Consider the following 24,664-nt stretch of genomic DNA (forward strand, 5'->3'; position numbering starts at 1 on the left):
GAGACTGAGGCCGGCGTTCACTGTTCATTTGTGTTTCACAGAATAAAGTCAGTCATACGAGTTTGAAACAACATGGCGGTGAGTAAATGATGACAATATTTTATTATATTTTTGGGTGAACTGTCCCTTTAAGTTAGCAGTTCGCCCTATTAAAAACAGGCCTTGCAGTCTGTCCGACCCCCAAAGCCTTTTTTAGGATTATTTATATTAAAACAGTGTTTCATTAATTGCCGACCGTATCGGAGCACTTTTAAATGTGCAGATTTAAGTACTGCTCCACACTTCGGCTGGGTTCTACTGGGTTAAATAACTAGAAAGGAGTGGAGAGGCGTCCTCGTGCTCTGCTGCTGTCACTCACAGCATCGCCCGCGTGCACAGCTTGGACAGTGACGTCACGGTAGTAGCTATCCTCGCGGCGGCGGTGCTGAACAAGATGGCTGTGCGTCGCGTTACGAGCGGCTGAAAAAACAGCGCTAACATTCACACATAGCCCGGCTAACAGCGGTTTACATCGAGAGGGTGATTGAAAACGCCCTCGGATTGAATTATCTGAAGTAATCCGAATAGTAGCTGCTGTTATTTTTGTATATTTTGGGGTAGAGTTTGAAAACGGGAAGGGGAGGTTTCTCAACATAAAAAAAATCCCATAAATCGTTTTAAGAACAGTTTTATTATCCAAACTATCTGAAAAGGGCGCGGATAATAATAAACAAAGAGATGTCACTGCTGTGTGTTGGAGGTAAGTGCATTCTTTCATGCTTGGATGCATTACATATAGGCTACCAGCTGTTGGTTATGCGTTATATACATGGATTGTAAATCTTTAGACATAAAGATAAAACAAATCACCCAATACTGCATTTGATATTTGTTATTATCATTGGTTTGTATTCATGTAACATAAGCTGAACTGAAGTGTGAAATGTGAGGGGCTCCATTTTTAGCTTTATAACTTACTCCTCTATTGCTTATTTACATGTATTTATTTATTGTATACAATGTGCAGTTTGTTTATAGAGATGCACTAGAAATGCTCAGGGAGATTGAATCCGCCCATGTTTCAAATGCAGCCAGGATTCAGGGGTGTGTTCCCTTGATATTCCAAATGGAGCTTTAGTTTGCTCCCCCTGCTCAGATGGGATCTACTTTGATGTATGATACATCTATTTTTAACTGTGTTTACTGTAAGGTGGTAAAATGGCATTACAGTTCAAAGCGTTCATGACCGACATTACAGGTGTCATTTTCTTTGTTGTATTTATTCTATTTATGTACACTTACAGATATGAATAAAAAAATCCAAAACATTTTAAATCATTATATGGTCTAAATCGACAAATGGACAGATATATATCAGAGGCCCCTTTGTGTAAAACTAAGTGATGCATTTTTGCCCTGACCTATAATAATATAATAAAATTAGGGTTGTCAAACGATTAATCGCAATTAATCACGTACAAAATAAAAGATTGAGTTTGCCTAATATATGTGTGTGTACTGTGTGTAATTATTATGTATATGTAAATACAAATACATTCATGTATATATTTGATAAATATTTACAAGTATATGTATTTATTTATATTTTTATATTATTTACATTAAATATAAATAAAAATATTTTGTACATAAATAACATATTTCTCATAAATATATACATTAATTTGTGTGTATTTATATATACATATTAATTACACACAGTACTCACACATTTATTGTAGAAACTCAAACTTTTATTTTGTATGCGATTAATCGTGATTAATCGTTTGACAGCCGTAAATAAAATATTATAATAATATTTTATTAGCAAAAGCATTAAAATAATCATTATTGATGTACAGAAATATATGCTTTTTCATTTTTAAATATTTTATTTATATATTTTTTATTAATAATACTTAAAATTGCATTGATTCATTTTAATTTAAACAATGTTAATTTCTTAATTTCAATTTTTTTAAATAGGCTATTATTCACATTTAAAAATAATAATAATAATAATATTAGAAATGAGGAACAATGAGACTGATGACTTTTGTTGCAGTTATAATGTTAATTTTTTTTTTGTATTTTTATGTAAAAAGTATGCACAATGACACATTTAGCTGAACTTTCATTTCTTAATTTTAGCTTTGGTTGCTATGTTTTATGTTCATGTATTTTTTAACGCATATTTGCTTATTTTCATGTTTTATTTTCATACATATTTCAATAAGTGGAAATTAACAAAAACCAAGATTAAAAATGCTGCAAAACTCTAGTTAGCTCATGTTAACTATTGTGCTGATCAGTGTTAACATGTAACCTAGATTTTAGATTTTTTTATATTAGGGGGTCGCTGGGTTGTCTGTGAGTATGAATAGGGATGGTGTAAATCTTTGGCCGAATGTCTTTCACATGCACTTACTGTTTGCCTTTTTGTTCTGCCATGTGCAATGTTCGCTTGCCTTACTCAGTTCTTGATTGCCATTTAACGCAAGATGACATGCAAATCAGATTGGTCTGTTGTAGAAGATCTGTTGTAGGAGACTCAGAATTCTGAACGATACTGTTAGCCATGTTTCTTTGAACACATCCCACACAGACATTCTGATCCATGGCATGTCTGCCACCACTCTGTAATTAAACAGGCAGCAGATTCACAACCAGCGTCCGAAAGTGACAGTGGGTGTGTGGGTGTGTGTCACATAGACTGGCATCATTCTTGGCGCCTGCCGCAGTAACCTGAGCAGATGTACAGTAAGGCTTGCCTAATTCCCCCTGGATAGGTTTCGTAGTTAAAAGTCTTGAATTCCTCTTACATAACCATCTTTTCGCCAGTTTTCAGTGAATTTTAATGTGCCTTTTCTAAGCTGCAATTAAAATGTCTGGTTTGTAAAAAGGAAAAATATTCTGGGCATTTATTTAAAATCTGGAAATCATAACACAGTATGGAATGAGCAGATTAAAGGAATCACCAAAAAAGAAAAAATTGACATTGTTTACTCCACTTACTTTTCCATACAATCAAACTAGTGACTTTCATTGTATGGAAACGAGCAGCCTGGGTGTTCTACTAAACATCTACATTGGTGCGTCTCTAGAAAGATGGGTTTTTGAAAGGACACAAGGATGAGTAAATGATGAAATTTTCATTTCATGGGATGAACTCTGTCTTTAAAGGACTGGGGCCACAGATTGTTTTCTTATTAATAATTTAATAGAACTGCCTATTTAACCTCCCAGGTATATGACTGAATTGTAGTTAACACTAACAACAGTTACCATGTATAATTTAGCACTGTTTTAGTGATAGCCTATTGGAAATGTATAATAAGAAAATATTCATATGCAACTGCAAAATCACAGACCTTTACCTGATTTATACAACATTTCTTTGATATTTGCATTCATAAGAAAAATAACACTGAATGTAGTGATCTGAGGGTACGTGTACACAACGGAGTTTTTTGCGTACAGATGACTAAAATGACTTAAAACGCTGTATTCCAGGCCAGTAGTTGGTGATGTTACTTTGTGAAGAAACACTACGTGCCTATAGACTGAACACGTATCATGCATGTGCATGACATTACTGTTTTCACAAATTCATGTGTTTGTAGTTTACACAGAGACGATAATGGTATCATTTTCAAAAACGTGCACTTTGAAACCCATTTTCAAAATTTAGCGTTTTCAGTCCCCTAAAACACTGTTGTCATGTAAATGAACGGTTTAAAAAGTTTATAAAAAGTTTCATGTTTTTAGTTGAAAACGGTGCTGTGTAAACGGCCCCTAAATAGCCCAAACCCTTTAGTGCCTCAAGGACTTGCTTTTTAGTCAAATATAATTTATAGTATTTAGTAAAAAGCAGTATTGTTATTGTTAACTACAGCCATTAAAAATAGTTTTCCTTAATTGAAATAGGGCTGAAATAAAATCAAATATAAATGTTAGAGAAAACTTAAAATACTTAAAATGTAAATGTTACCTTGTCAATTACCTAAAATTACAAAAAGTTTACCGCCTTCCGTATTCAAGTTACGAAGAAAGTGTAAACTGGCATGGCGTCAGTTAAGCTTTTTCCGTAAGTTGAATAGGGAAGGTCTAGGATGTTGCGTAAGCTTTTTCAACTGCAAGAGTTTTACACTTTCTTCGTATGTTGAATACGGAAGGTGGTCTGGCGGAAGCTTTTTTTTTTTTACAAAAATGCATTGCTTCGATTCAGAAGGACTTTATTAACCCCCCTGGAGCCGTGTGGAGTACATGTTTATGATGGATGGAAGTGGATGGAAGCACTTTCTTCAGCTCATAGTCGTAAACCATGTTCAATGTTCACTGCCATTATAAAGCTCGGATGCGTCAGGATATTTATTAAAATATCACCGATTGTGTTCATCAGAAAGAAGAAAGTCATATACACCTAGGGATGGCCTAAGGGTGAGTAAAGCTTGGGCTAAGTTTCATTTCAAAGTGAACTAATCCTTTAAGTACTAAAATTACTAAAAATTAAATAATTTACAAAATACTTAAAATAAAATTGAAAATGGAAAAAATAAAAAAGTGAATTCAAAATATGAATACTATAAAAGTAAATAAGCAATTGGTATTTGACCTAATGTCATTCAGATTTTTTTTTTTTCACATTTATGCTTCTCTCCACAGAGAAAAACTTAATTCTTAAAAACTTAAAGCTTAATTCCATCAAATTCCAGCATGTAGATTATTAGTTTTCAGATTGCAGTTCATCACTGATGGATTGCTTTAAACACCTTCATGGTAAATCCAAGCTTTCTTTAAAGCATGTTTTAATATCATCCTTTGATGCCAAGCTTTTGGCCCCCCACCCCAAAAAACCCTTCTCTCACATTCACCCTGAAGTGGTTATTTTTAGTGTCAGAGTATAGCTTGCTCTGCCCATGCTCGGCTACACAGAGAGATTAATGGAGCGCGAGAGGAAGAGGGAAAGAGATAAAGAGGCAGCACACGTGCATGCCAACCACATGGCAGGAAATGGTGCGTGGGAGCATGAGAGAGGAAACCCTGGCAGAGACAGGCGGAGGCAGTGGCGAATCGTGAGTGGGAACTTTGAGCGGAGGTGCAGCAGTTGATTATTTCGAGCCTGTCATACCTTGCGTTCCATTCTGAAGGGCTTATACTTATGCCTTAAACTCTTCAAAGTGTTTACCCTCCAGAGTGAGAGCTTCGAAGGGATGAAAAGTCTAGAGCAGTGGTTCCCAACCCTGGTCCTGGAGTACCCCCTGCACAGCACATTTTAGATGTCTCCTTAATCAAACACACATGATTCAATTCATCAACTTGTTAGTAAAGACTCCAAGACCTCAGACGGGTGTGTCAGATAAGATAGACATCAAAAATGTTCAGTACTGGGGGTAATCCAGGACCAGGGTTGGGAACCTCCCTTCGGTGGCAGAATTCTCTCCCTCAGAATGCAGACTACAGCGGCAAAACTTCGCTCTGTGCTGCTCAAAACACTAGAGCTGTTCTGCTTTGGGGTCTGTCTATAGTGAAAGGTTATAATCTGTTTCAGTGCATGGCCAATGAAACATAATAATATGTAAACAATATAATTTGCGCAATAAATCCAGCAGAAACACCAGTACAATCGGCAGATATTTAAACACTCATGATGACAGATGTCATTACCTGCATCTCACAGAGATTGGCTGCAGCTTGGCATTTTCTGCTTAATATTTTCACAAAGCTGAGCATTTCTCAACTTTTCGACACTCTTGGCCACTCTCAAAATTCTCCTATATGATGTCAATCCCACAATCCAGTGCATGAGCATGGTGTTCGACTTCAATAGGAATCGAAAATACCTGCTCTGCTGCACTCTGTGCCAGTGAACATATACAAAGTTCTGTCATGAAACTGGTGCAGGCTGATAGGTCCTTAACTCAGTTTGCTTGCAATCACATCATTCTCTATAGGGCACAGCTGATTGGTTCCTGCTGTATCAGTAGCCAGTGAGCTCGCTGCTCAAATTTTTAAATACTTGGTTAGCATTTGCTTTAAGCAGTTGCAGCATGCTTTCAGAAGCCCTCCACCTTCCCCAGCTCCACCTGTATAGATCTGCTATGGGTAATTCATGCATGCTATTTTGTACAGCAACAGTGTGCTGTGTATGAATTGGCAGTAGCAAGTCCTGTACTTGCTCTGCAGCAGCAGCAGTGTAGCAGGTCTATTCTGCCAAGACCACACATTTCAAAATTGTCATATCCATTACCATGCCAAACACTCTGAGAGTTGTCATCACAGAAATACCATTAAGCCCAAAGTATACTTCTGTTTTGACTCGAACACTTAGCATATGTATACAGCCTAATGCATAACCTTTCAAATTATGCTTATAATACGAAGTTCTTAAACGTAATTTAGGGAGGAGCGAGCCCATCTAATCTTCCAATCAACAGCCAGAGTATATAAGCAGCTGCTTACCTCTCTTCAGTCTCAGCTGTTCCAGCATCCCTCCACCTCCCCAAACTCCACCTTCATCTCAGGTACCTTGCCCTATGTAATCATATCCTATATTTATTCACTGGGGTGTATATCAAAGCTTGAGTTGAAGCTGCTTCATCGAGCCCCTCCTCAGTGGACAGCAAGCCAAATTAGCTAACCTAATACCCTAAAGATTATATGGGCAAACAAACTCGTTAAACTACTGTAGCTTATCCAGCAAAACTTCCTTGGTCAGTCCAGTTTGTCAGAAAGATTGTGCTTGTTAACTAGCTTCAACCAATTTTGCTGATCTGCCAGATTAACTAGCACCAAACTCACAGGGAACTCTGCAGGGAACTGATGTTCAATTTTCCCCAAACAAGTGATGATTCGCAGTGTGTTGGCAAATACGTTAATGCAGCGTGACTATTTCCATTTGTTTTGATTGTGATATCATTAGTTTTTCAAAAGCCACTGACTCATATGGTTCAGATTCGGTATAACTTAAAGCTACTCTCAGCAGTTAAAAGTGTCAATTGGTAAGCATTTTTGAGGAAGTGAGAAATTCTGCACTGAATTTATAGAGGAACGTTGACTGTGAAGGATTATAGTGGAAGGTTCTGAATTATTTTAAGGTCCCCTTAACTCGAGGATGCTTCTACCCACACTGAATAGGGGAATATGAATTATGAATGGGGTCGTTGACGTCATTTGGCTTTGAAAAGGAGCTCAGTTGGGGAACAGCTTTTTTTTTTCTTTCATATTTCCCCTAAGCGTAATTGACAGTGACTGCCTCTCTAGCTCTCTCTGCAGTTTCATAACCACTCAAATTGTTCATAATCTGTAAGAAACTTGTGTACTGGAGAATTTGTTTCTTTGCTGAGCTCTATGATTCTTTTGTTGCTTGACATGCTTGCTGGTTTTAAAGCCTTTATAAGGTTTTCATGTGTATTTCTCTTTAACAACATTTACAATGAAGTACTGCAGTGGTACCATGATGGTACAGTGATAGTATCAGATGGTAATTCCATGGTATTTTGATATCAGGTAATCATAAATTCACCCTGTACTGTGGTATTAAATGATTATCATATTTATTTACCATGGTACCACTATACAACATATCCACAAATCATGGTTTTCATGTGATACATGTCATGGTACTGATGCCAAAAACCATTGCAGTACCATGGGGCCATGTCCAAAAACCAAGGTGCCATGGTACATTTTGGTCCCTTTTTGTTTGTTTGTTACTATGGGACTGTTTCCAAAAACATTTTTGTTTGTTTCCTACACCACTCCTGAAAGAAAATAAATTGCTGCAAACTGGAGTCTATGGCCTTAAGGAATCCCTCTTGCACGAATGCAAATGTGCTGACATTGAATCTCAAATGCGCTGCCTGATTTTTTAGTTTAGTTTAGAGCTTTATTTATCCCCTAGATATATAAAGTGTGATACCTATGTTTATCACTTATTTACATACATGTCTCTTTCTATTACAGTGAAGAAAGCCAAGCTCGATGGACCACAAGGTAAGCCTGAAGTCTCACTGTAACTAGCTTTCCACATATATATCCTATCTGTTGTTTTTGCAACAGTCTACTAAATAAAATGTTATTTCCATGCAGAAAAATTCAACACCTACGTGTCACTGAAGGTTCAAAACGTGAAAAGCACCACCATAGCCGTGCGAGGCAGTCAGCCATGTTGGGAACAGGACTTCATGTTGTGAGTTCCACTTCTCTTTTTCTTAGCAGTAAAAAAGGGCCAGAAACATAATGCAAGTAAGCAAACATTCTGATGCAGATGTCTGGCCAATGCATTGCAAAAGCAGGGTCCTATTGCACATACTTAATGTGCTTGCGCTAGTGGCAGCGCTTAGAAATGCAATGCATACTTGATTTGAATTGGGTTTAGACACATTCTATAACATATTGTGTGAACTGGAGCTTGTGTATCTAAACATTTGTGTTCAAAAACTTGCGTAGAGTACGCAAGTTGTTTTGAGTCATAACAGTTGGCATCCCCAAGGTAGTGGCAGTCAGGTAGTACCCCTAATGGTTTCATCCTCTAGGGCCCAGAAGTTGCCTAGCACTGAATGCAATAAATCTTGTCTCATAAACTCAAGATAAAATATGTTTTGTCCTGGAAGAGTAGATACAGTAAATGAACAGGCATAAAACATTTTAATTGTGGAGCTCACTAAGCAAAACAAAGCAATTATTAATGCTCATACTTAGCATTATGGGTTTGTTCTAAATGAATGATACCTCAAATCTAGACTTTTCATAAAGACTTTGGAATGGGCTCTTTTGACTTGGACTAGAAAGCACCCACCTAGTAATGCCCTAGAAACCACCCAGAACACCTTAACAACCAATTAACAATGCCCTAGCAACCCCCTATAATACTCTAGCAATGCCTTAGCAAACACCTTAGAATTCACATTGCATGCCCTAGCAATTGTCCAGAACACCCTAGCAACCACCTAGCAATCATTCATAGCAACACACTCACAAGCAAGACATGGTTTTGCACATGCAAGCTCCACTTGCATTTTCTTGAGAGTTTAAATGTCTAATTTAGAGGCTTTTGAGAAACAAAAAGCAAAGAATATTTTAGAAGAAAGCATTTGGTCGACACTGCAAAATTCTTGCTAACCTCATCTTGAGTCATCTACAAGCCAGATCTGCTTCAGCTCTTCTTTATCTCACTATGCAATGTCTAACGCAGTGCCACCACTGTCCCCAAGATTATCCCCGTGGTCTGTGAGAGGTATTGGTTTTGAAGTCAAAGTTGAGTCTATTATTAGGATTTGATGCAGTTTTATTAAGTGTAGTCCTGTGGAGCTTTACTTGGAGTGTCACTGAAGATGCCCAAGGCACAGTTGGCATTGTTGTCTGCGCCCTGTTTGGTTTTTCTCGCTATATTCTATTTCTTTTTCCATTAATACTGTGCTTTTGTTAAAATAGATCTTTTTGTCCTCTGCTATTCTCTGGGGTCTGGTTTTTCAGCATGTCTAATCTAAATGAAATTGCGGAGTCATGCAGTTTCTCCACAGTATTTCAAAAATGTGTCTAAGCAACTTTTGCCTTAGGTCTATTTATTTTTAATGTGAGTTTATTATTAACTGAAGATATATAAAAAAACCTTCCTAACAGAGTGTAGTATCCATCTCATCATACCATATGAATTTCTCTGTCCATCTCTTACACTTCACTTCATCTTCCAGTGAGATTAACAGGCTGGATCTGGGCCTGACAGTGGAGGTATGGAACAAAGGACTGATCTGGGACACCATGGTTGGCACATTGTGGATCCCTTTGCGCAGCATTCGACAGTCAAACGAGGTACAGTCCAGATGGCCTGCCTGGCCCCCAGCAGCTTGCAGCTTTTCTCACCCTCTGTAGAACTATATGTGGAAGTAGCTGTAGCTGATGCCTGGCATTGGCTTTCATTGCAAATATTTTGCAGAGACCATTCCCTGTAAGACTCTATGTGTTAATATTTGTTAAAATTTCTAACCAATTCAAATTTATTTTATGAACCGGCACCAGTTGGTGTAAAATGTTCACTTTCAAGGACAATGTCCCTGGAGCAATCTGGGATTAAGTGGCTTATTTAAAGAAATAGCGATGATAGCTCAGCCTTTTACAAGGCTCAAACTTGCAACTTTTCGTTTACCAGCAAAGATCTATAACCACTAAGCTTAATTACCCTGAGCAGGTAGAGTTATGTACCTCGGTAGTTGATCCAACCAAATATATAGACAGCTTTTTTTTCTTTTTTTTTTTCACTGGAGGAACCTTTTCATAGTTCCTAGGACTATTGGCTGAAGTACCCAGATTTTGCTGTGTTCGCACCGCAGAAACTGTTTTGGTTCTAGGAACTCCTTTTGGGGGAACTAAATTAGCTCCTACTTCAGAGTAGGGTCTAAACCAGCACTATAGGAACTATCAGTGACATAAGTATACACTGATTGGTCAAACGCATGTCAAACACAGACACCCAGGATTTTTAAAAAGCCATGTAAACGTATTTATTCACGAGCATGGAAAACAGCGATAATGGCATTTACCTGTTGACTGCGGGGTTGTGTTCTTTTCTCAGCCTCGATGATATGTAATACTGAAAGTCGTCCTTAGTCCCACTTTTTGCTCTTTCAGTCACGTAAATTATGCATTTACATTCCATCTCTGTTAACACGACACACAACAAACACAACTCCCATCACGGCATCCTCCATCCACCAGTTTTTTGCCGTTAGTTGCCGCGCTTAAAGACGCCGCTGTTGGCCGCTTCATAGTTCCTATTTCTGGTGCCAATGCAACTAGGAACGGGGGAGAAATTAGTTCTCTATAACCGAGTTCCTAGAACTATTCGGTGCAAAAGCCCCTTTTGTCTCTGATGGCAGATATACCACTGCTTCTTTTACTATTGTGTTGTAGGAAGGTCCAGGACAATGGTTGACTTTAGACTCCCAGGTCATTATGGCTGAAAATGAGATCTGCGGCACGAAAGATCCCACCTTTCATCGAGTGCTTTTGGATACGCGATTTGAACTCCCATTAGGTATCCTTGCTGTTGATTACTTTCTCCAATATTGTATTTGGTCAAAACTTGTCCTAAGTTTTGGAGCTAAATTATGATTTTCATACATCCAGATATACCGGAGGAGGAAGCCCGATACTGGGCCAAGAAATTGGAGCAGCTCAATGCCATGAGGGACCAAGATGTGAGTCTCCTCATTCAACTCCTGTCTTGTTGTGTTTACAGTCCTCCCCAGAGCCCAAGGGCAGAACATGCATTAATTTGAGTCTGTCAGAGAACTGCCTGAGACCTGAACAGAGTTTTTTTACTTTGTCTTCTGAACTACTGACCTAATAAAACAAAGACTTTTATCTGTTCAAACTGGCTCACCAGTAATTTGTGTTTGCTTATTTTGCAGTACACATACCAGGAGGAGCATGAGAGACCACTTCCAATACCATCAACTCAGTGCTGTGAGCTTTCAAGTGCAACTCACACTCACACTATAAATTACTTTGGCCCCTTGGTAGTTTAATGTGTACAGAACCTCATTTGAGGACCAATCACCCCATCAGCAGGTCCAATATGAGACTGCTTTATCTCTGAGCACTAGATGGATGGCTTATCATCATGGTGAATATTTCCTGGACAGTATTCAGCAATATCTGAAGCCTGGGTGGGTTAAGGAGGAGAGGCTTGTTAGAGCGGCTTTGTCTTGCCAACCATTACATCAGAGCTATTAGCCATTAGTACTTAGTATGCATAGACAAGGTCACTCTCCCGCATTGCTGTCACACCTGGTAATTTCACAATTCAGATTTATAACAAGCTGCTTGTTCATGGTCATACACAGGCATGTGTTCCACAATGATATTTGTTCTAATTTTTGTCTTGACTTATTGTTCTCATAGGTAACTGGAGTCTATGGGGGGACCAACAAAGTAAGTAAGCTTTTTTATGGGTTTTCTTTAAAAAAAAAAAAAAAATCTTTATAATCTATCTATCTTTAAAATCTTTAAAAATCTAACATTCCTATTAAACAACAGTTAGATTTTAGTGTTAATCCATACAATTTACATTTAAAAGCTGCACTTGCTCCTCAGATGATGATCCAGACAGTGCTGTGGACGATCGAGACAGTGATTACCGCAGCGAAACCAGCAACAGCATCCCACCTCCGTTCTACACCACTTCTCAGCCCAACGCATCCATGCACCAATACCCCATCCGACACATGCACCATGGCTCCCGCTACAACGACATGAACGACTACGACTATGATAACCAGAGAGCCATTAGGTACATTTTCCCAATTCTTAGGTGCAGTATTATTGCTAATGCTAGTCACTTTAGCATTTATCAGTTGGTTATACCATTCACTGTCTATGTACAACTTTCCTCTCTTTTTATCCCTGTGCACTGATGACTGTATACAAGGATTGGATGAGCAGTCATTGTATACACTTCATGGGTTTGGAGCCACACTGGTGCCACTCTGTGATTTGAATGCAACATTTCCCCTCAATTGCTCGTTTTGGCCCAGTTCACTTCAAAACGAGATTTTATTTCCTGTGCATTTTGTCTTACAAAAGTGTTATTCCCGACATTCTTGCATTGCATGCTAGTGACTTTGTGCTCTTAAGACTCTGGCCCTGTCCCAAATGGCACCTTAAACTCTCGGGGTCCTTCTGCAAGTCAAGTTACCATACAAAATGTTGATTAATAGCCCCCTAAGAAGTCTTAACCAAAAGGGAGGCATAGCAGCCCCAAAGTAGCTTATGAGCAGCCTTCGGAAAACTATAACAAATGGGTCACACAACTGTCTCATGTACTTCACGGATGCGTGCAAGAGAAGGCCACGAGACTGCAAATCAACATCAAATGCGCCTATTGGGACAGGGCATCTTTCAAAGCCTCTTGAATCCTTTATGAAGTCTAATTAATGGACAGATCCTGATCCCAAAGTGATGCTTTTGATATGAGTCTCTTGCTCTTGCTTGGTTAACCATTGCCTTAAGTTGGGTCATTTTCCTTCCAATGTGACCTGATGAGGTGAGATGAAAAATGAATAAAAAAGACATTTCTCATGCTCCTCCTCTTCCTGCCTCCCCCATCCCCTTCCCTCCCACCAGACGCTATGATAGTTTAGACTCCGCCACCAACGGCCGCAGCGATCTCGATTCGGCTTCTGGCTCAAGCAGGCGGACCAGCCGCCAGTACTCCTTAGACAGTAGGCACTCGCTCTCTGATAGGTGGGTCTCCGTAGCTCCTACACCTCCACCCTCTTCCACCTCCTCCTCCTGCTCTTCTTCCTGCTCCAGCCTGTGATTCCGTCCCGCTGTGATGATGTCGTGGAATTGGACTTGTCTGGTCCTGTGGTCCTCGCTATGCTTGCCATGCATGCGCACCAATCCTTCTTTTACATACATGGTCTATTGATATATATATATATATATATATTTTATCTATACCTCTTTGTATATGTCCTCTATCATGATTGCTGTGTACCTGTTAATGCCCTGTCACGTGTTATTAGGTAACCGACCCATACACCTCACAAGATTTTTCTTTTGTACCATGTAATCGGAATTTGGTGCAATTATATGAAGTCTGTTATTTGGCTGCTTTATGCCTGACAGAGTTAGAGAATAACACTGTAATTCCAAAAGCCTAGTGTACGCTAATTACATAGCCTTTAGACACACTATGCTGTGTGTGGGCAGCAGGCGGGACCATGTCGATGGCTGTGACAGAGTCCAGGGGATGTACATATCACTGATTTACCCTCTCTGTGTCTCATGAGCCAAACCTTTCTGAAAGCCAAAATGTGTTGTGTGGAAGACAGGAAATAAAGCTGTGTCTTGGGAATTTATGGGTTTGTGTGCTAGGGAGTTAGAAAAGGTGACAAGGATATATGACTAACTGGCAGAAAGGCTTGACAGAAGCGTGATTGTATGTGTAATTGTGTGTGTATGTCCCGTGGCTCTCGTATTTCCTCTAGTCTGAAGTCCAGATGCTTTTTGGCTCACAGCCTATTACACACCCCATCTCTTTCGCTTCTGGTTCTTCATGCATTACTAAACCTTACGTCCCATAATCGATAATGTGTGTGTGTGGCAGTGCGTCTTTTCTTACTCATTCCATTCTCTCAATCTCTCTATACATAATTGGCTCATTCTTCAGTGAGGATAAATAGCCTTTCTTTGAGGTGTCACATGAAAATGCTACACCTCCTTTCCTGTAAACTCAGCACATCTTTTTTCTTTTATGTGTTGTTCCTTCTTACGTCCACCTGGACGAATTTGTCCACTGACAACTCTTCTCACTGCCATCTTATCTTAACGTTTTTTTTTGTGTATGTGTGTGTGTGTTTGGTCTGAGATTGTGAAACAGCTCTTTTTGAGTCCATATGTAAATGTGAGTTTTCCTTCTACTCCCTCAAATGAGCCTCAGTCTTATTTTCAACTCACCACCTTACCTGCACTCGTACATCCATTAATAAGCAGAAATTATTTTCCTGCTGAAGAAAACACCTTAAACCAACCATAAATTTGTTTGTTTGTCTTAGTTGGTTTGAGCTGGTCTACCAGCCTTACTTCTGAGAGACCAGGTAAGACCAGAAAACCATCTTTGGCAGGTTTAAGCTGTTGTTTTCAGCGGGGAGAGACTTCTATTAGCTGACAAGTGTCATTTTCCTCTGTGGTTGGTTGTTCCTGCCTCAAACTCTATTTTTACAACCCTTAAACCTGTATATCAACAGTCGCCCACCTTCTTTCTCCCATAACTTAATATAACTGACAGTTCTTTACTCCCGCAGCCCCACCGGCAGTAGTCGCTATGCTTCCTCGGGTGAGCTGAGCCGTGGCAGCTCCCAACTCAGTGAGGAGTTTGGCCCAGAGGACGGTGAGAGCTTCCGTGGTTCTGGAGAGTTCTACGATGAGAATGACTCCTACCATTCCTGCCATTCCTCCGTTAGCTATGGTAAAGACTCACCCGACTGGGACCCGGATGAGCCACAGGGTGTCTACAGTGATGATGGGGAGTACAATAAAGATGGAGGTGAAGAAGGTGCACTCTATGATGAAGAGGATGGTGAGGTCTATGAGCAGGAAGAAGGGGAGTACCCCTATGAGGAGGAAGAGGAAGGAATTGTGTATGAAGAGGATGAAGACCTTTATCCATTGGATGGTACACTCAGTGAAGAGCAGGAGCCACCCTACACCCCTACCCCAACCAGCACTGCCCCAACATTGGCTCCTGAGGCTCCCACCAGCCGTCCACCCCTGGAGAAACAGGCTTCCATGCACCAGCAACAGCCCCCACAATCTCAACCTCCATTCCAGACCATGGAGCCTAAACAAGATTCACCACCCCCACAACAGCCACATGATGTCTTTGCCAAGGTACCTCGTACCTCAACCCCACCACGGGTCTCAGAGTTGGAGCCAGAGAAGATCCCAGTGCCTACAGGCAAGCTAGCAGCGCATACAGAGGAGCTCTTGCCCACCTCTGCCACTGAGATCCCACCTGAAGCAGAACTAGAGAAGGAGGCTCCTCCTGAGAGGTAAGCTCCATGTGTCGAGTCCTTGAAAGCTTGGATAAGGTGTGGCCTTTCATGACATTTTGCTGGATAAATAAAATAAATAAATATAATATTTTCGCCATCTTTTTCCAGTGCACCAAAGCTGGAGCCACCTGTGGACCCTGCAGTAAGGGCCAAAGCCAACTGGCTACGACTTTTCAATAGGGTTCGCCTTCAGCTGCAGGAGGTGCGTGAGGTCTAAAGTTGTGAAGCCTGAAATAGATTCTGAATTTGTTTGATCAGCTTCTTCCTTGTACATAGACATTCAGTAACCTTTTAAATCAAAATTTGCCAGCTTATGCCTATTGGTTCTGTTGGCCAACATTTGGGTCGCGAGTCTTTGGTTAGTTCTGCCCTTTGTTGTTGTCCTTTTTCTTGCCTGTCTTCTCCATTTCATGTTACTTTTTGTCACTTATTTTTCAGTTTTACATTTTACTGTTATGTATGTTTACAAAACGTTTCCGTTTTGAGATCTTGTACCTGGCCCCTTTTTGTGTTCCACCCCATTTGTTTTTGTTTTTGTGTGTTTTTTCTTTCAGTTTTTTGTCATTGCCATAGAGATTGTCATGCTCTTCCCTGCTTTGCTGAAGTTGGACAAGCAGTCTGAAAGGTGGGTGTGGCAATGTGAGGGTCCAAAGTAAACACATTTTTTGATCGATGGCTACTGCGTGTTTTCTCCGAGATACACATGGAGTTATGACAGAATAATGATGATTGAGATAAAGATGTCCAGCAAATCCGGTCTAATTATGAGAGAGGCCTGCAGCTGACGTCAATGAGGTCGGCCGACTGCAAGCTCTTTCTGGGTCCAATCAAAACAGACAATGGTCTTTTTTTCTGTAATGGGAATTATATCTTTGAAACTACATTGTGAGGTCTGCATGGATATTGAAAAGAAGTTTAATATGGTTTAGTGGATGAATTAAATAGAGATATATGGAGCTCTGTCACTGATCCCTCTGTCACTCTCTGTTGTCTGCAGGCTCGAGGCGAAACTCCAGGACTTGCGTCACTCTTTTTGCAAGCGGGGTGAGTGTCACTAGAGGACTGCAGCTCTTTTTCAGAGTATATAAACATTTAAATATTGGAACGTACCTGAAGCATTATGAATCTCTATGGAAAATAAGATTTTCCAAAAGATTAACACTATTTTTTTAAAAACTCTATTTTTCAAATTGTTAATAATAATATACATATATATTAATAAAATACATTTACTCATTTGATCTGCAGGCCTGGAGGTGCTCTCTACAGCATAGACAGCATGCCTGACCTACGCAAGAGGAAGGCCATTCCTCTCGTCCGAGACCTGGTGAGTCACACACCCCCGCTTCAGTACGTCAGAGTTTCAACCAAAGCATTGCTGGACCAAACATCACCTTCCTAAGTCTTCAAAAGCTCCATCCATATATGTCAGCATGGTTATTTTGGGCAGCAGTCCGTCAAGGGTCTGTAGCTCACAGAAGTCTCTATGGCACATCTGTTTGAGTCACGAATACAGGGTTAGACTTTATTAGAGCATTACTCAGCTCCATTCACCCGTTAGACTGATGAATCTCCACCAGTCCAGTCAGCCTCCCGACTGCCTCAACGTCTCCTTTACAGTCACATTAATTTTGGTCTCTGTATTTCTTCCAGTGCTGACTTCATTCCCTGCTAACCTTGTTTCAGGCCTGTAACCTACTTTGAGAGCTTGTTGAACTTTTCCACTTATACTTGAAAAAACGTTGGGTGGCAATAACATCAAACATCATTGGTTTTTGCATGGATAGAGGCAACATGAAATCTAAATTGAACTTATTTACTTTATTAATACATGCTTCTGGTCTTATTGTGCCCAATTTGTCAGTGCATGTTATTTCAAAGAGAGAGAAAAAAAAAATTTCACCAAAAGTGTAACTTGCTCTGCCTCAGAAATACCTTGGCTTAGTAATTCAAACGAGTTGCAGCCAACAAAATATATTCATGTAGTGCCATTTAAAAAATTAAATTGATTGCATGGAATAAAATTAAGTTTTAACAAAATGCTCAAGTGTTAAGTTGCATTAGCGCATGTTAATGAACTACATTTTTAACTTTCTGTAAAACTTATCATTAGACTGACAGGAGAGTTAGTTATGTATTGATTAAACAAAGTAATGACAGCCAAAAAAAAAAAAATCATTCAGTAGCTGACAGCTGTCGTGTAGGTCTGGCTGTACTTATTCAGCCAAGAACGCTCCTGGCAGCCTTCACTGGAGGGCTGTCAGAACATGCAATGCCACCAGGCTCTCTTTGACTCTACGGACTGGAAGATGAGGGAGAAATTACCATGCTGCATGAAACAGCTTCGCAGTTTGTCGGTTTTAATCCAGTTTACCGTCACCAACACTGACTCTAAGAGTCAGAAGCCAAAGTGCTGACTTGATCAGAATTAAAACGCGTGTCAAAAACAATTAATCTAAAAGACAGAGTACCCCACTCTCTGCTCTTTCCATAGTTCAGTCTTCCTCATGCATAATTGTTGTACAAGCACCTTTCGAGACCTCTTGACATAAATATCATAAAAATAACTTTATTGTTGTGGTTGAGTATAACTTGAATTTAGCGCATATTTTCATCTTTTATAACTTAATCAACTCTGGTTGTGCAGTTCATGATGTATGTAATTGAAAGAAATTGAATCAAACTTCTAAAAAAAAAATGTAATTTCTTTTCCAATGCCTCACCTCCTGCAGGCAATGGTGAGTACTACCCTTTTCAGCACTACTGGGTAAAATACTTCAATTTCAGCCATAGACACAGTTTTCCGTTTCATTATTTATGATTTCATACTTTAGAAAAAAATTCTACATGGAAACTATGATGCTTTCATCACATATTTATATATATATATATATATATATATATATATATATATATATATATATTTTTTTTTTTTTTTTTTTTTTTTTTTTTTGTTACATTGTTATCTTTTAAAATATAATTTGCTTTGTCATTAGTAAGTTTGACAAAAAATACTGCTAAGAAACAGTATTCAGTTCATGTCATATATTAGGAAGCAATCAAATATATTCACTCAATAACAAATACAAACATTTGCTCCTAATTTTATTTTGAGCCCTACATGTTTGTTTTCTCTTGTAGTCTCTTGTCCAGAACTCTCGAAAAGCAGGCATCACTTCTGCTATGGCCTCCAGCACACTTAACAATGAAGAATTGGTACGTCAACCAGCCCTGTTTTCTTCCTGGTTATTCACATTTCGAACCATTTTCCATTTACCTGTTGATTTGTTCAATGATCTTGCAGAAGAGTCACGTGTATAAGAAGACCCTGCAGGCTTTGATCTACCCCATTTCCTGTACCACACCACACAATTTTGAGGTGTGGACAGCCACCACGCCCACCTACTGCTACGAGTGTGAGGGGCTTCTGTGGGGCATCGCTCGACAGGGCATGCGCTGTACCGAGTGTGGGGTCAAGTGCCACGAGAAGTGTCAAGATTTACTCAATGCTGATTGTCTGCAGAGTAAGATTACTTAGTTTCTATTATTACTCTTAAATATTGTATTTATTTAAATGTAAATATACATATACATTTATAATATACACTACCGGTCAAATGTGAGCAAAAGAGACCTCTTTCAAAAACATATATTAAAAAAACCCTGATTATTCCAAACTATTGACCGATACATATAAAATATATTTATATAAACCTTATCCGTCTTCTGCAGGAGCGGCAGAGAAAAGCTCTAAGCATGGAGCTGAGGATCGCACGCAGAACATCATCATGGTGTTGAAAGACCGCATGAAGATCCGTGAACGGAACAAGCCTGAGATATTCGAGCTGATTCAGGACGTGTTTGCAGTCATCAAGGCCACGCATGTGGCGCATATGAAGCAGGTCAAGCAAAGCGTCCTGGACGGAACGTCCAAGTGGTCAGCCAAGATCAGCATCACCGGTAATGACCCACTTCAACCAGGACAAGGTTGTAATATGTGATATTGGTTATCTTAAGATTAACCCAGTTTCTCTGCTCAGTGTTATGTGCCCAGGGCCTGCAGGCAAAGGACAAGACTGGCTCCAGTGACCCTTATGTTACGGTGCAAGTTGGCAAGACCAAAAAACGAACCAAGACTATCTACGGCAACCTCAACCCTGTATGGGATGAGAGCTTCAATTTGTAAGTGGACTATTTTTTGAATTTTGGTTAATGTATATCAAATACATTTTATCGAGAATCAGTTCTCATGGTGATACAAAAACATCTCAACAGTGAGTGTCACAATTCTTCCGATCGGATCAAAGTGCGCGTGTGGGACGAGGATGACGATATTAAGTCTAGAGTCAAGCAGAAGTTCAAACGTGAGTCTGACGACTTCCTCGGTCAGACCATCATCGAGGTACGAACTCTAAGCGGTGAAATGGACGTCTGGTACAACCTGGGTGAGTAACCAATGCATATTTTTCTTAGAAAATATCGAAACACATTGATAAGATAAATGTATTGATGTTATATTTGAATTCTATTTACGTTGCACGCAGGTCAAGCTGTAATGCAGTGCTTAAAGGTGCCATAGAATGTCCATTTCACAAGATGTAATATAAGTCTCTGGTGTCCCCAGAATGTGTCTGTGAAGTTTCAAATCAAAATACCCCATAGATTTTTTATTATACCATGTTTTATCTGCCTATTTTGGGATGGGAGGAAAAATGCGCTGATTTGGGGTGTGTACAACTTTAAATGCTCGTGCTCCCCGCCCCCAAGCTCGCGACTCCATTAAACATTGCATAAATAATACAGAAGTTGTTCACACAGCAAATATAACTCTCAAAATGGATCTTTAAAACTATTCGTGATGCAGCATATCAGATCATGGAAGTATGGCATGTATTTTGTGTATGTTTGTTAAAATTCGATTCTGAATAAGTTTGATAGTGTGCTGCACGGCTAACGGGGCTAAAGCTACACACTGTTGGAGAAACTCAATAAGAATGAAGATGCGTTTATGAATTATACAGACTGCAAGCGTTGGTAACAATGGTAACTTTAACCATATTTAACAGTACATTAGCAACATGCTAACAAAACATTTAGAAAGACAATTTACAAATATCACTAAATATATAATGATATCATGGATCGTGAACAGTTATTATCGATCCATCTGCCATTTTTGCTATTGTTCTTTCTTGCTTGCTTCACAATACATGCAGAACTTCTGATGATTTGGCTGTGCAGCTCCAGACATTAATACTGGCTTGCCTTGAACATGGGCTGGTATATATGCAAATTTGGGGTGCGTAAATAATAATGATCCCGACTGTTATATCACAGTCGGTGTTATGTTGGGATTCGCCCTTTTTTCCGTGGTGTTTTTCATGCACGAGATTTACATATGGAGGAGGAAACAATGGTGTTTACATATGAAGGAGGAAACAATGTCATTTCCATGTACAGAACTCTTATTATTCAACTATGCCAAGGTAAATACAATTTTCAATTCTATGGCACCTTTAAAGATCAGACGGTTTCAACTTTGACTCCCGTTTGAGCTTTAGAAGCAAGACCAAAGATTATAGAACAATTAGCGTGACGTATCATATTATTACATGGCCGGTCACATATAATGACGTTTTTTGTTTTTTTTGCAATGTATCAAAGCGACTGATATGACTTTTTCCTTTTTCAAGCTCAAAAATACATATCTTAGTTTGCTTTTTGTTTGCTTTCTTGCTAACATAGCAATGTCATAAAATTGCCGGTTTGTAACGTTATCTTTGAAAGAGACTTAAAGGGATAGTTCACCCAAAATGAAAATTTTCCCATGATTTACTCACCCTCAAGCCATGAACACAATCAGAGATATATTTAAAAATATCCTTAGTCCTCCACGGTTCATAATGGTTGTGAATGGGGGGGCCGCGTTTTGAAGTAAAAAATAATGCATCCATCCATTTAAAAAAGTAATCCATATGACTCCATAGGGTTAATAAAGGCCTTCTGAGGCGAAACAATCCGTTTTTCTAAGAAAAATATCCATATTTAAAAGTTTATAAATTCAAATATCTAGCTTCTGGTGGACGACCGTACGAAGAATGCGCATGTCGACTTTCACCAAATGAGTAACCCCTGAAGCGATGTATGACACAGGATGTAGGAGTATTGTAAGCTTAGACGCCTCTCATGGTTCAAAAGGGCTGTGCAACAAACCTAAGCTCATTTTCTCTTATGTCGAAATCCTCTGACATTTCTCTTTAAAAATGATCATTTTAGACTTATAATCCGTGACCGGTGATTTGTTTTGCTCTCTCCTCTGCGGTTCCGCATTTGTCATCACGTTGTGCGTCAGGTCAAAGGATACTCTTCCGCCGCAAATCGACTTGTGCAGTCTGTGTACGGTCGTCTGCTGGAAGCTAGTTATTTGAATTTATAAAGTTTTAAACATGGATATTTTTCTTACAAAAAAACTTCGCTTCACTTCAGAAGACCTTTATTAACCCACTGGAGTCATATGGATTACTTTTTTTTATGGATGGATGCATTATTTTTGACTTCAAAATGTGGCCCCCCCATTCACAACCGTTATAAACCTTGGAGGACTAAGGATATTTTTAAATATATCTCTGATTGTGTTTGTCTGAAAGAAGATAGATAACTTCCTGTTGACGTTCGAAGTGTTGTCAAACAAAACAGAGGCTAGCTAGACCCTCCCTCCTCCTCCTCCTCCTCCCCCTCCCCTCGGTGCTTCCTGAAACAGTCATGAATGCGCATTTAAAATCATTCTTGTCGGTTATTGGCTGGAGCATGTTTATTGTGATTCGTGGTCCAGGCTGCACTAGTTTGTTTTTATTGCCGTTTTCGGAGCTTGTGGCAACTACAGAGACCGCATTTTTTTACAGTGTGTTCAGGGGACAGGCAGCTATTGGATAGCGAGGAGATGTTTGCTGTATGTGACAAAAAATGTTTTGGCCTAAAAACGCGTGATATCACTTAGAGCACCTTTAAAGGTTAATAAATAATGGGATAATTTTCATTTTTGGGTGAACTATCACTTTAAAAGTTGTATTAACCACATACGTATGTAGTAGCATTGCAAGCTCATTTGGTTTTAAAATATTATTTTTTCATACAATTTTCATATAATTTAGATTTTGTTTTCTTTTTTTATACAATATTTGTGCGATTTTCTTTTTCGTATTTTTTCTTCTTCCTCAGAAGACTAATTCGCCGCTGGTTCCTCAAGATGTTCCTATGGGGTAGTCTGTGGTAAACATAACTTGATGATGTTTTGACGTCTTGTTCTTCAACCTAATCTGCACGCACATCCCAAATGGTCTTATGTAGTTATTTATTAAAAACGTACATACATTTTCAAAAATGATCATAACTGTCTAAATAAAATTTGCCTTTTTGGTATGGGTTTACGTTGAAGAACAAAACGTCTAAGTATCATCAAGTTATGTTTACCAGGCTTTATTTTACTCATAAATTGAAAACCCCATTATAAAACCTCATAGGAAAATCTCGAGGGAATCAGGGGCAGGGCTTTGACGTCATACCGATATCATTCCACATATACACATCTAAACCACATACTCACACACACACACACACACACACACACACACACACACACACACACACACACACACACACACACACACACACACACACATTCATTTTTGTACCACTTTCTTTTTTTCACAGTTTTCCTTGTGATTTTCTTTGATTTTAAAGTTTACCACCATAATCTTGCTTCCTTTCAGACAAGCGTACAGACAAGTCTGCTGTGTCGGGAGCCATTCGTATGCACATCAGTGTGGAGATCAAAGGAGAGGAAACCGTAGCTCCGTACCACGTCCAGTACACTTGCTTGCATGAGGTCAGTCTGATACTACCATGATCATGTTTGTCAATCTCATTTTCCACCTACTATCATTCATTAACAAACTAAACAAGTCTCTGCTGGAGTATATCAAATTAGTCCTCAGCAAGTACTTAGCATGTACACCCTCTTTCCATCTCTCCATAGAACCTTTTCCACTATTTAACGGACATCCAGAACAACGGGGTGGTGAAGATACCAGATGCCAAGGGTGATGATGCATGGAAGGTTTACTTCGAAGAGACGCCCCAAGAAATCGTCGATGAGTTTGCCATGCGTTACGGAGTGGAGTCCATTTATCAAGCCATGACGTATGGTTGTCCTCGCAATTTTGACATTGATGTTTCAGTTGTTTGCTTAGGTACTTACTGTAGGTACTTTTTGTTCCTTCTTGTTTCTAGACACTTTGCCTGCTTGTCATCAAAGTACATGTGTCCTGGAGTGCCTGCAGTCATGAGCACTCTACTTGCCAACATCAATGCTTACTACGCTCACACAACCCAGGCCACCAACAACGTGTCTGCCTCAGACCGTTTCGCTGCCTCCAACTTTGGGGTGAGTGCTTGAGCCAACCATGTCGCACATAGCGAAAACTTCAGCATTAAAGTGTTTGTGCCAATAATTCGGGGTGGTTTCTTGTGTGTTCTCTGTAGAAAGAGCGATTTGTCAAGCTTCTGGACCAGCTCCACAACTCTCTGAGGATTGACCTCTCTATGTACAGGGTATTGTGACTTTTTGGGGTTTTGTATGTTTTCTTGCTTTTTTATCTTTCTTAACTAAAGTTAAATGGTAAGTGTGGCGTTCCCAGCATGTGAGATCGTCCAGTCTGACAATTGAGAATTATTAGTCTGAAGCGACTACATAAAGTAGTATTAAAAGCATAAAGTAGTATTAAAAGAATAAAATATTTGAGGAAATGAGTAGTGATGACACCCCTTCTTGTGTCTCTTAGAATAATTTCCCAGCTAGCAGTCCTGAGAGGCTTCAGGACCTCAAGTCTACTGTGGACCTACTAACCAGTATCACATTTTTCAGGATGAAGGTTAGTTGTGAATCCCCGACGCTGCTGACAGTGTAAATTTTGTCATACATATTGAAGCTCTATTTGGTGCTTTGTATCAATACATAATCCTAAAATATTCGTACAGTTTTTGTGTGTGTGATTTTTTTTTTTTTATTACATAATATTTAGAATTTTCATATTTCCGTATTTTTTCATATAATTTTTTAACTACAT

General features: G+C 39.3%; 1 protein-coding gene across 12 annotated transcripts in view; it reads left to right on the forward strand.

Moving 5' to 3' along the window:
* Nucleotides 1-370: 370 nt before the first annotated feature.
* unc13a (unc-13 homolog A (C. elegans)) overlaps nucleotides 371-24,664 on the forward strand; it is a 46,487-nt gene continuing 22,193 nt past the window's right edge. For 3 of the 12 annotated variants that reach the window (XM_048182976.1, XM_048182978.1, XM_048182979.1), the window contains exons 1-25: nucleotides 372-739; nucleotides 7,945-7,974; nucleotides 8,071-8,170; nucleotides 9,675-9,792; nucleotides 10,891-11,014; nucleotides 11,107-11,177; nucleotides 11,391-11,445; nucleotides 11,884-11,913; nucleotides 12,076-12,271; nucleotides 13,105-13,224; nucleotides 14,790-15,536; nucleotides 15,648-15,741; nucleotides 16,537-16,583; nucleotides 16,788-16,866; nucleotides 18,272-18,277; nucleotides 18,681-18,755; nucleotides 18,844-19,063; nucleotides 19,272-19,499; nucleotides 19,580-19,721; nucleotides 19,815-19,984; nucleotides 23,309-23,424; nucleotides 23,575-23,738; nucleotides 23,829-23,982; nucleotides 24,081-24,149; nucleotides 24,380-24,469. In XM_048182976.1, coding sequence (XP_048038933.1) covers nucleotides 718-739; nucleotides 7,945-7,974; nucleotides 8,071-8,170; nucleotides 9,675-9,792; nucleotides 10,891-11,014; nucleotides 11,107-11,177; nucleotides 11,391-11,445; nucleotides 11,884-11,913; nucleotides 12,076-12,271; nucleotides 13,105-13,224; nucleotides 14,790-15,536; nucleotides 15,648-15,741; nucleotides 16,537-16,583; nucleotides 16,788-16,866; nucleotides 18,272-18,277; nucleotides 18,681-18,755; nucleotides 18,844-19,063; nucleotides 19,272-19,499; nucleotides 19,580-19,721; nucleotides 19,815-19,984; nucleotides 23,309-23,424; nucleotides 23,575-23,738; nucleotides 23,829-23,982; nucleotides 24,081-24,149; nucleotides 24,380-24,469 — 3,267 coding nt within the window. In that variant the 5' untranslated portion in view covers nucleotides 372-717. Of the gene's footprint in view, nucleotides 740-7,944; nucleotides 7,975-8,070; nucleotides 8,171-9,674; nucleotides 9,793-10,890; nucleotides 11,015-11,106; nucleotides 11,178-11,390; nucleotides 11,446-11,883; nucleotides 11,914-12,075; nucleotides 12,272-13,104; nucleotides 13,225-14,789; nucleotides 15,537-15,647; nucleotides 15,742-16,536; nucleotides 16,584-16,787; nucleotides 16,867-18,271; nucleotides 18,278-18,680; nucleotides 18,756-18,843; nucleotides 19,064-19,271; nucleotides 19,500-19,579; nucleotides 19,722-19,814; nucleotides 19,985-23,308; nucleotides 23,425-23,574; nucleotides 23,739-23,828; nucleotides 23,983-24,080; nucleotides 24,150-24,379; nucleotides 24,470-24,664 lie in introns of all 12 variants that reach the window. The other 9 variants (XM_048182981.1, XM_048182982.1, XM_048182983.1 and 6 more) reach the window with 7 other exon arrangements.

This window comes from Megalobrama amblycephala, linkage group LG2 (assembly GCF_018812025.1).
Source record: "Megalobrama amblycephala isolate DHTTF-2021 linkage group LG2, ASM1881202v1, whole genome shotgun sequence".
NCBI classification, from domain to species: Eukaryota; Metazoa; Chordata; class Actinopteri; order Cypriniformes; family Xenocyprididae; genus Megalobrama; species Megalobrama amblycephala.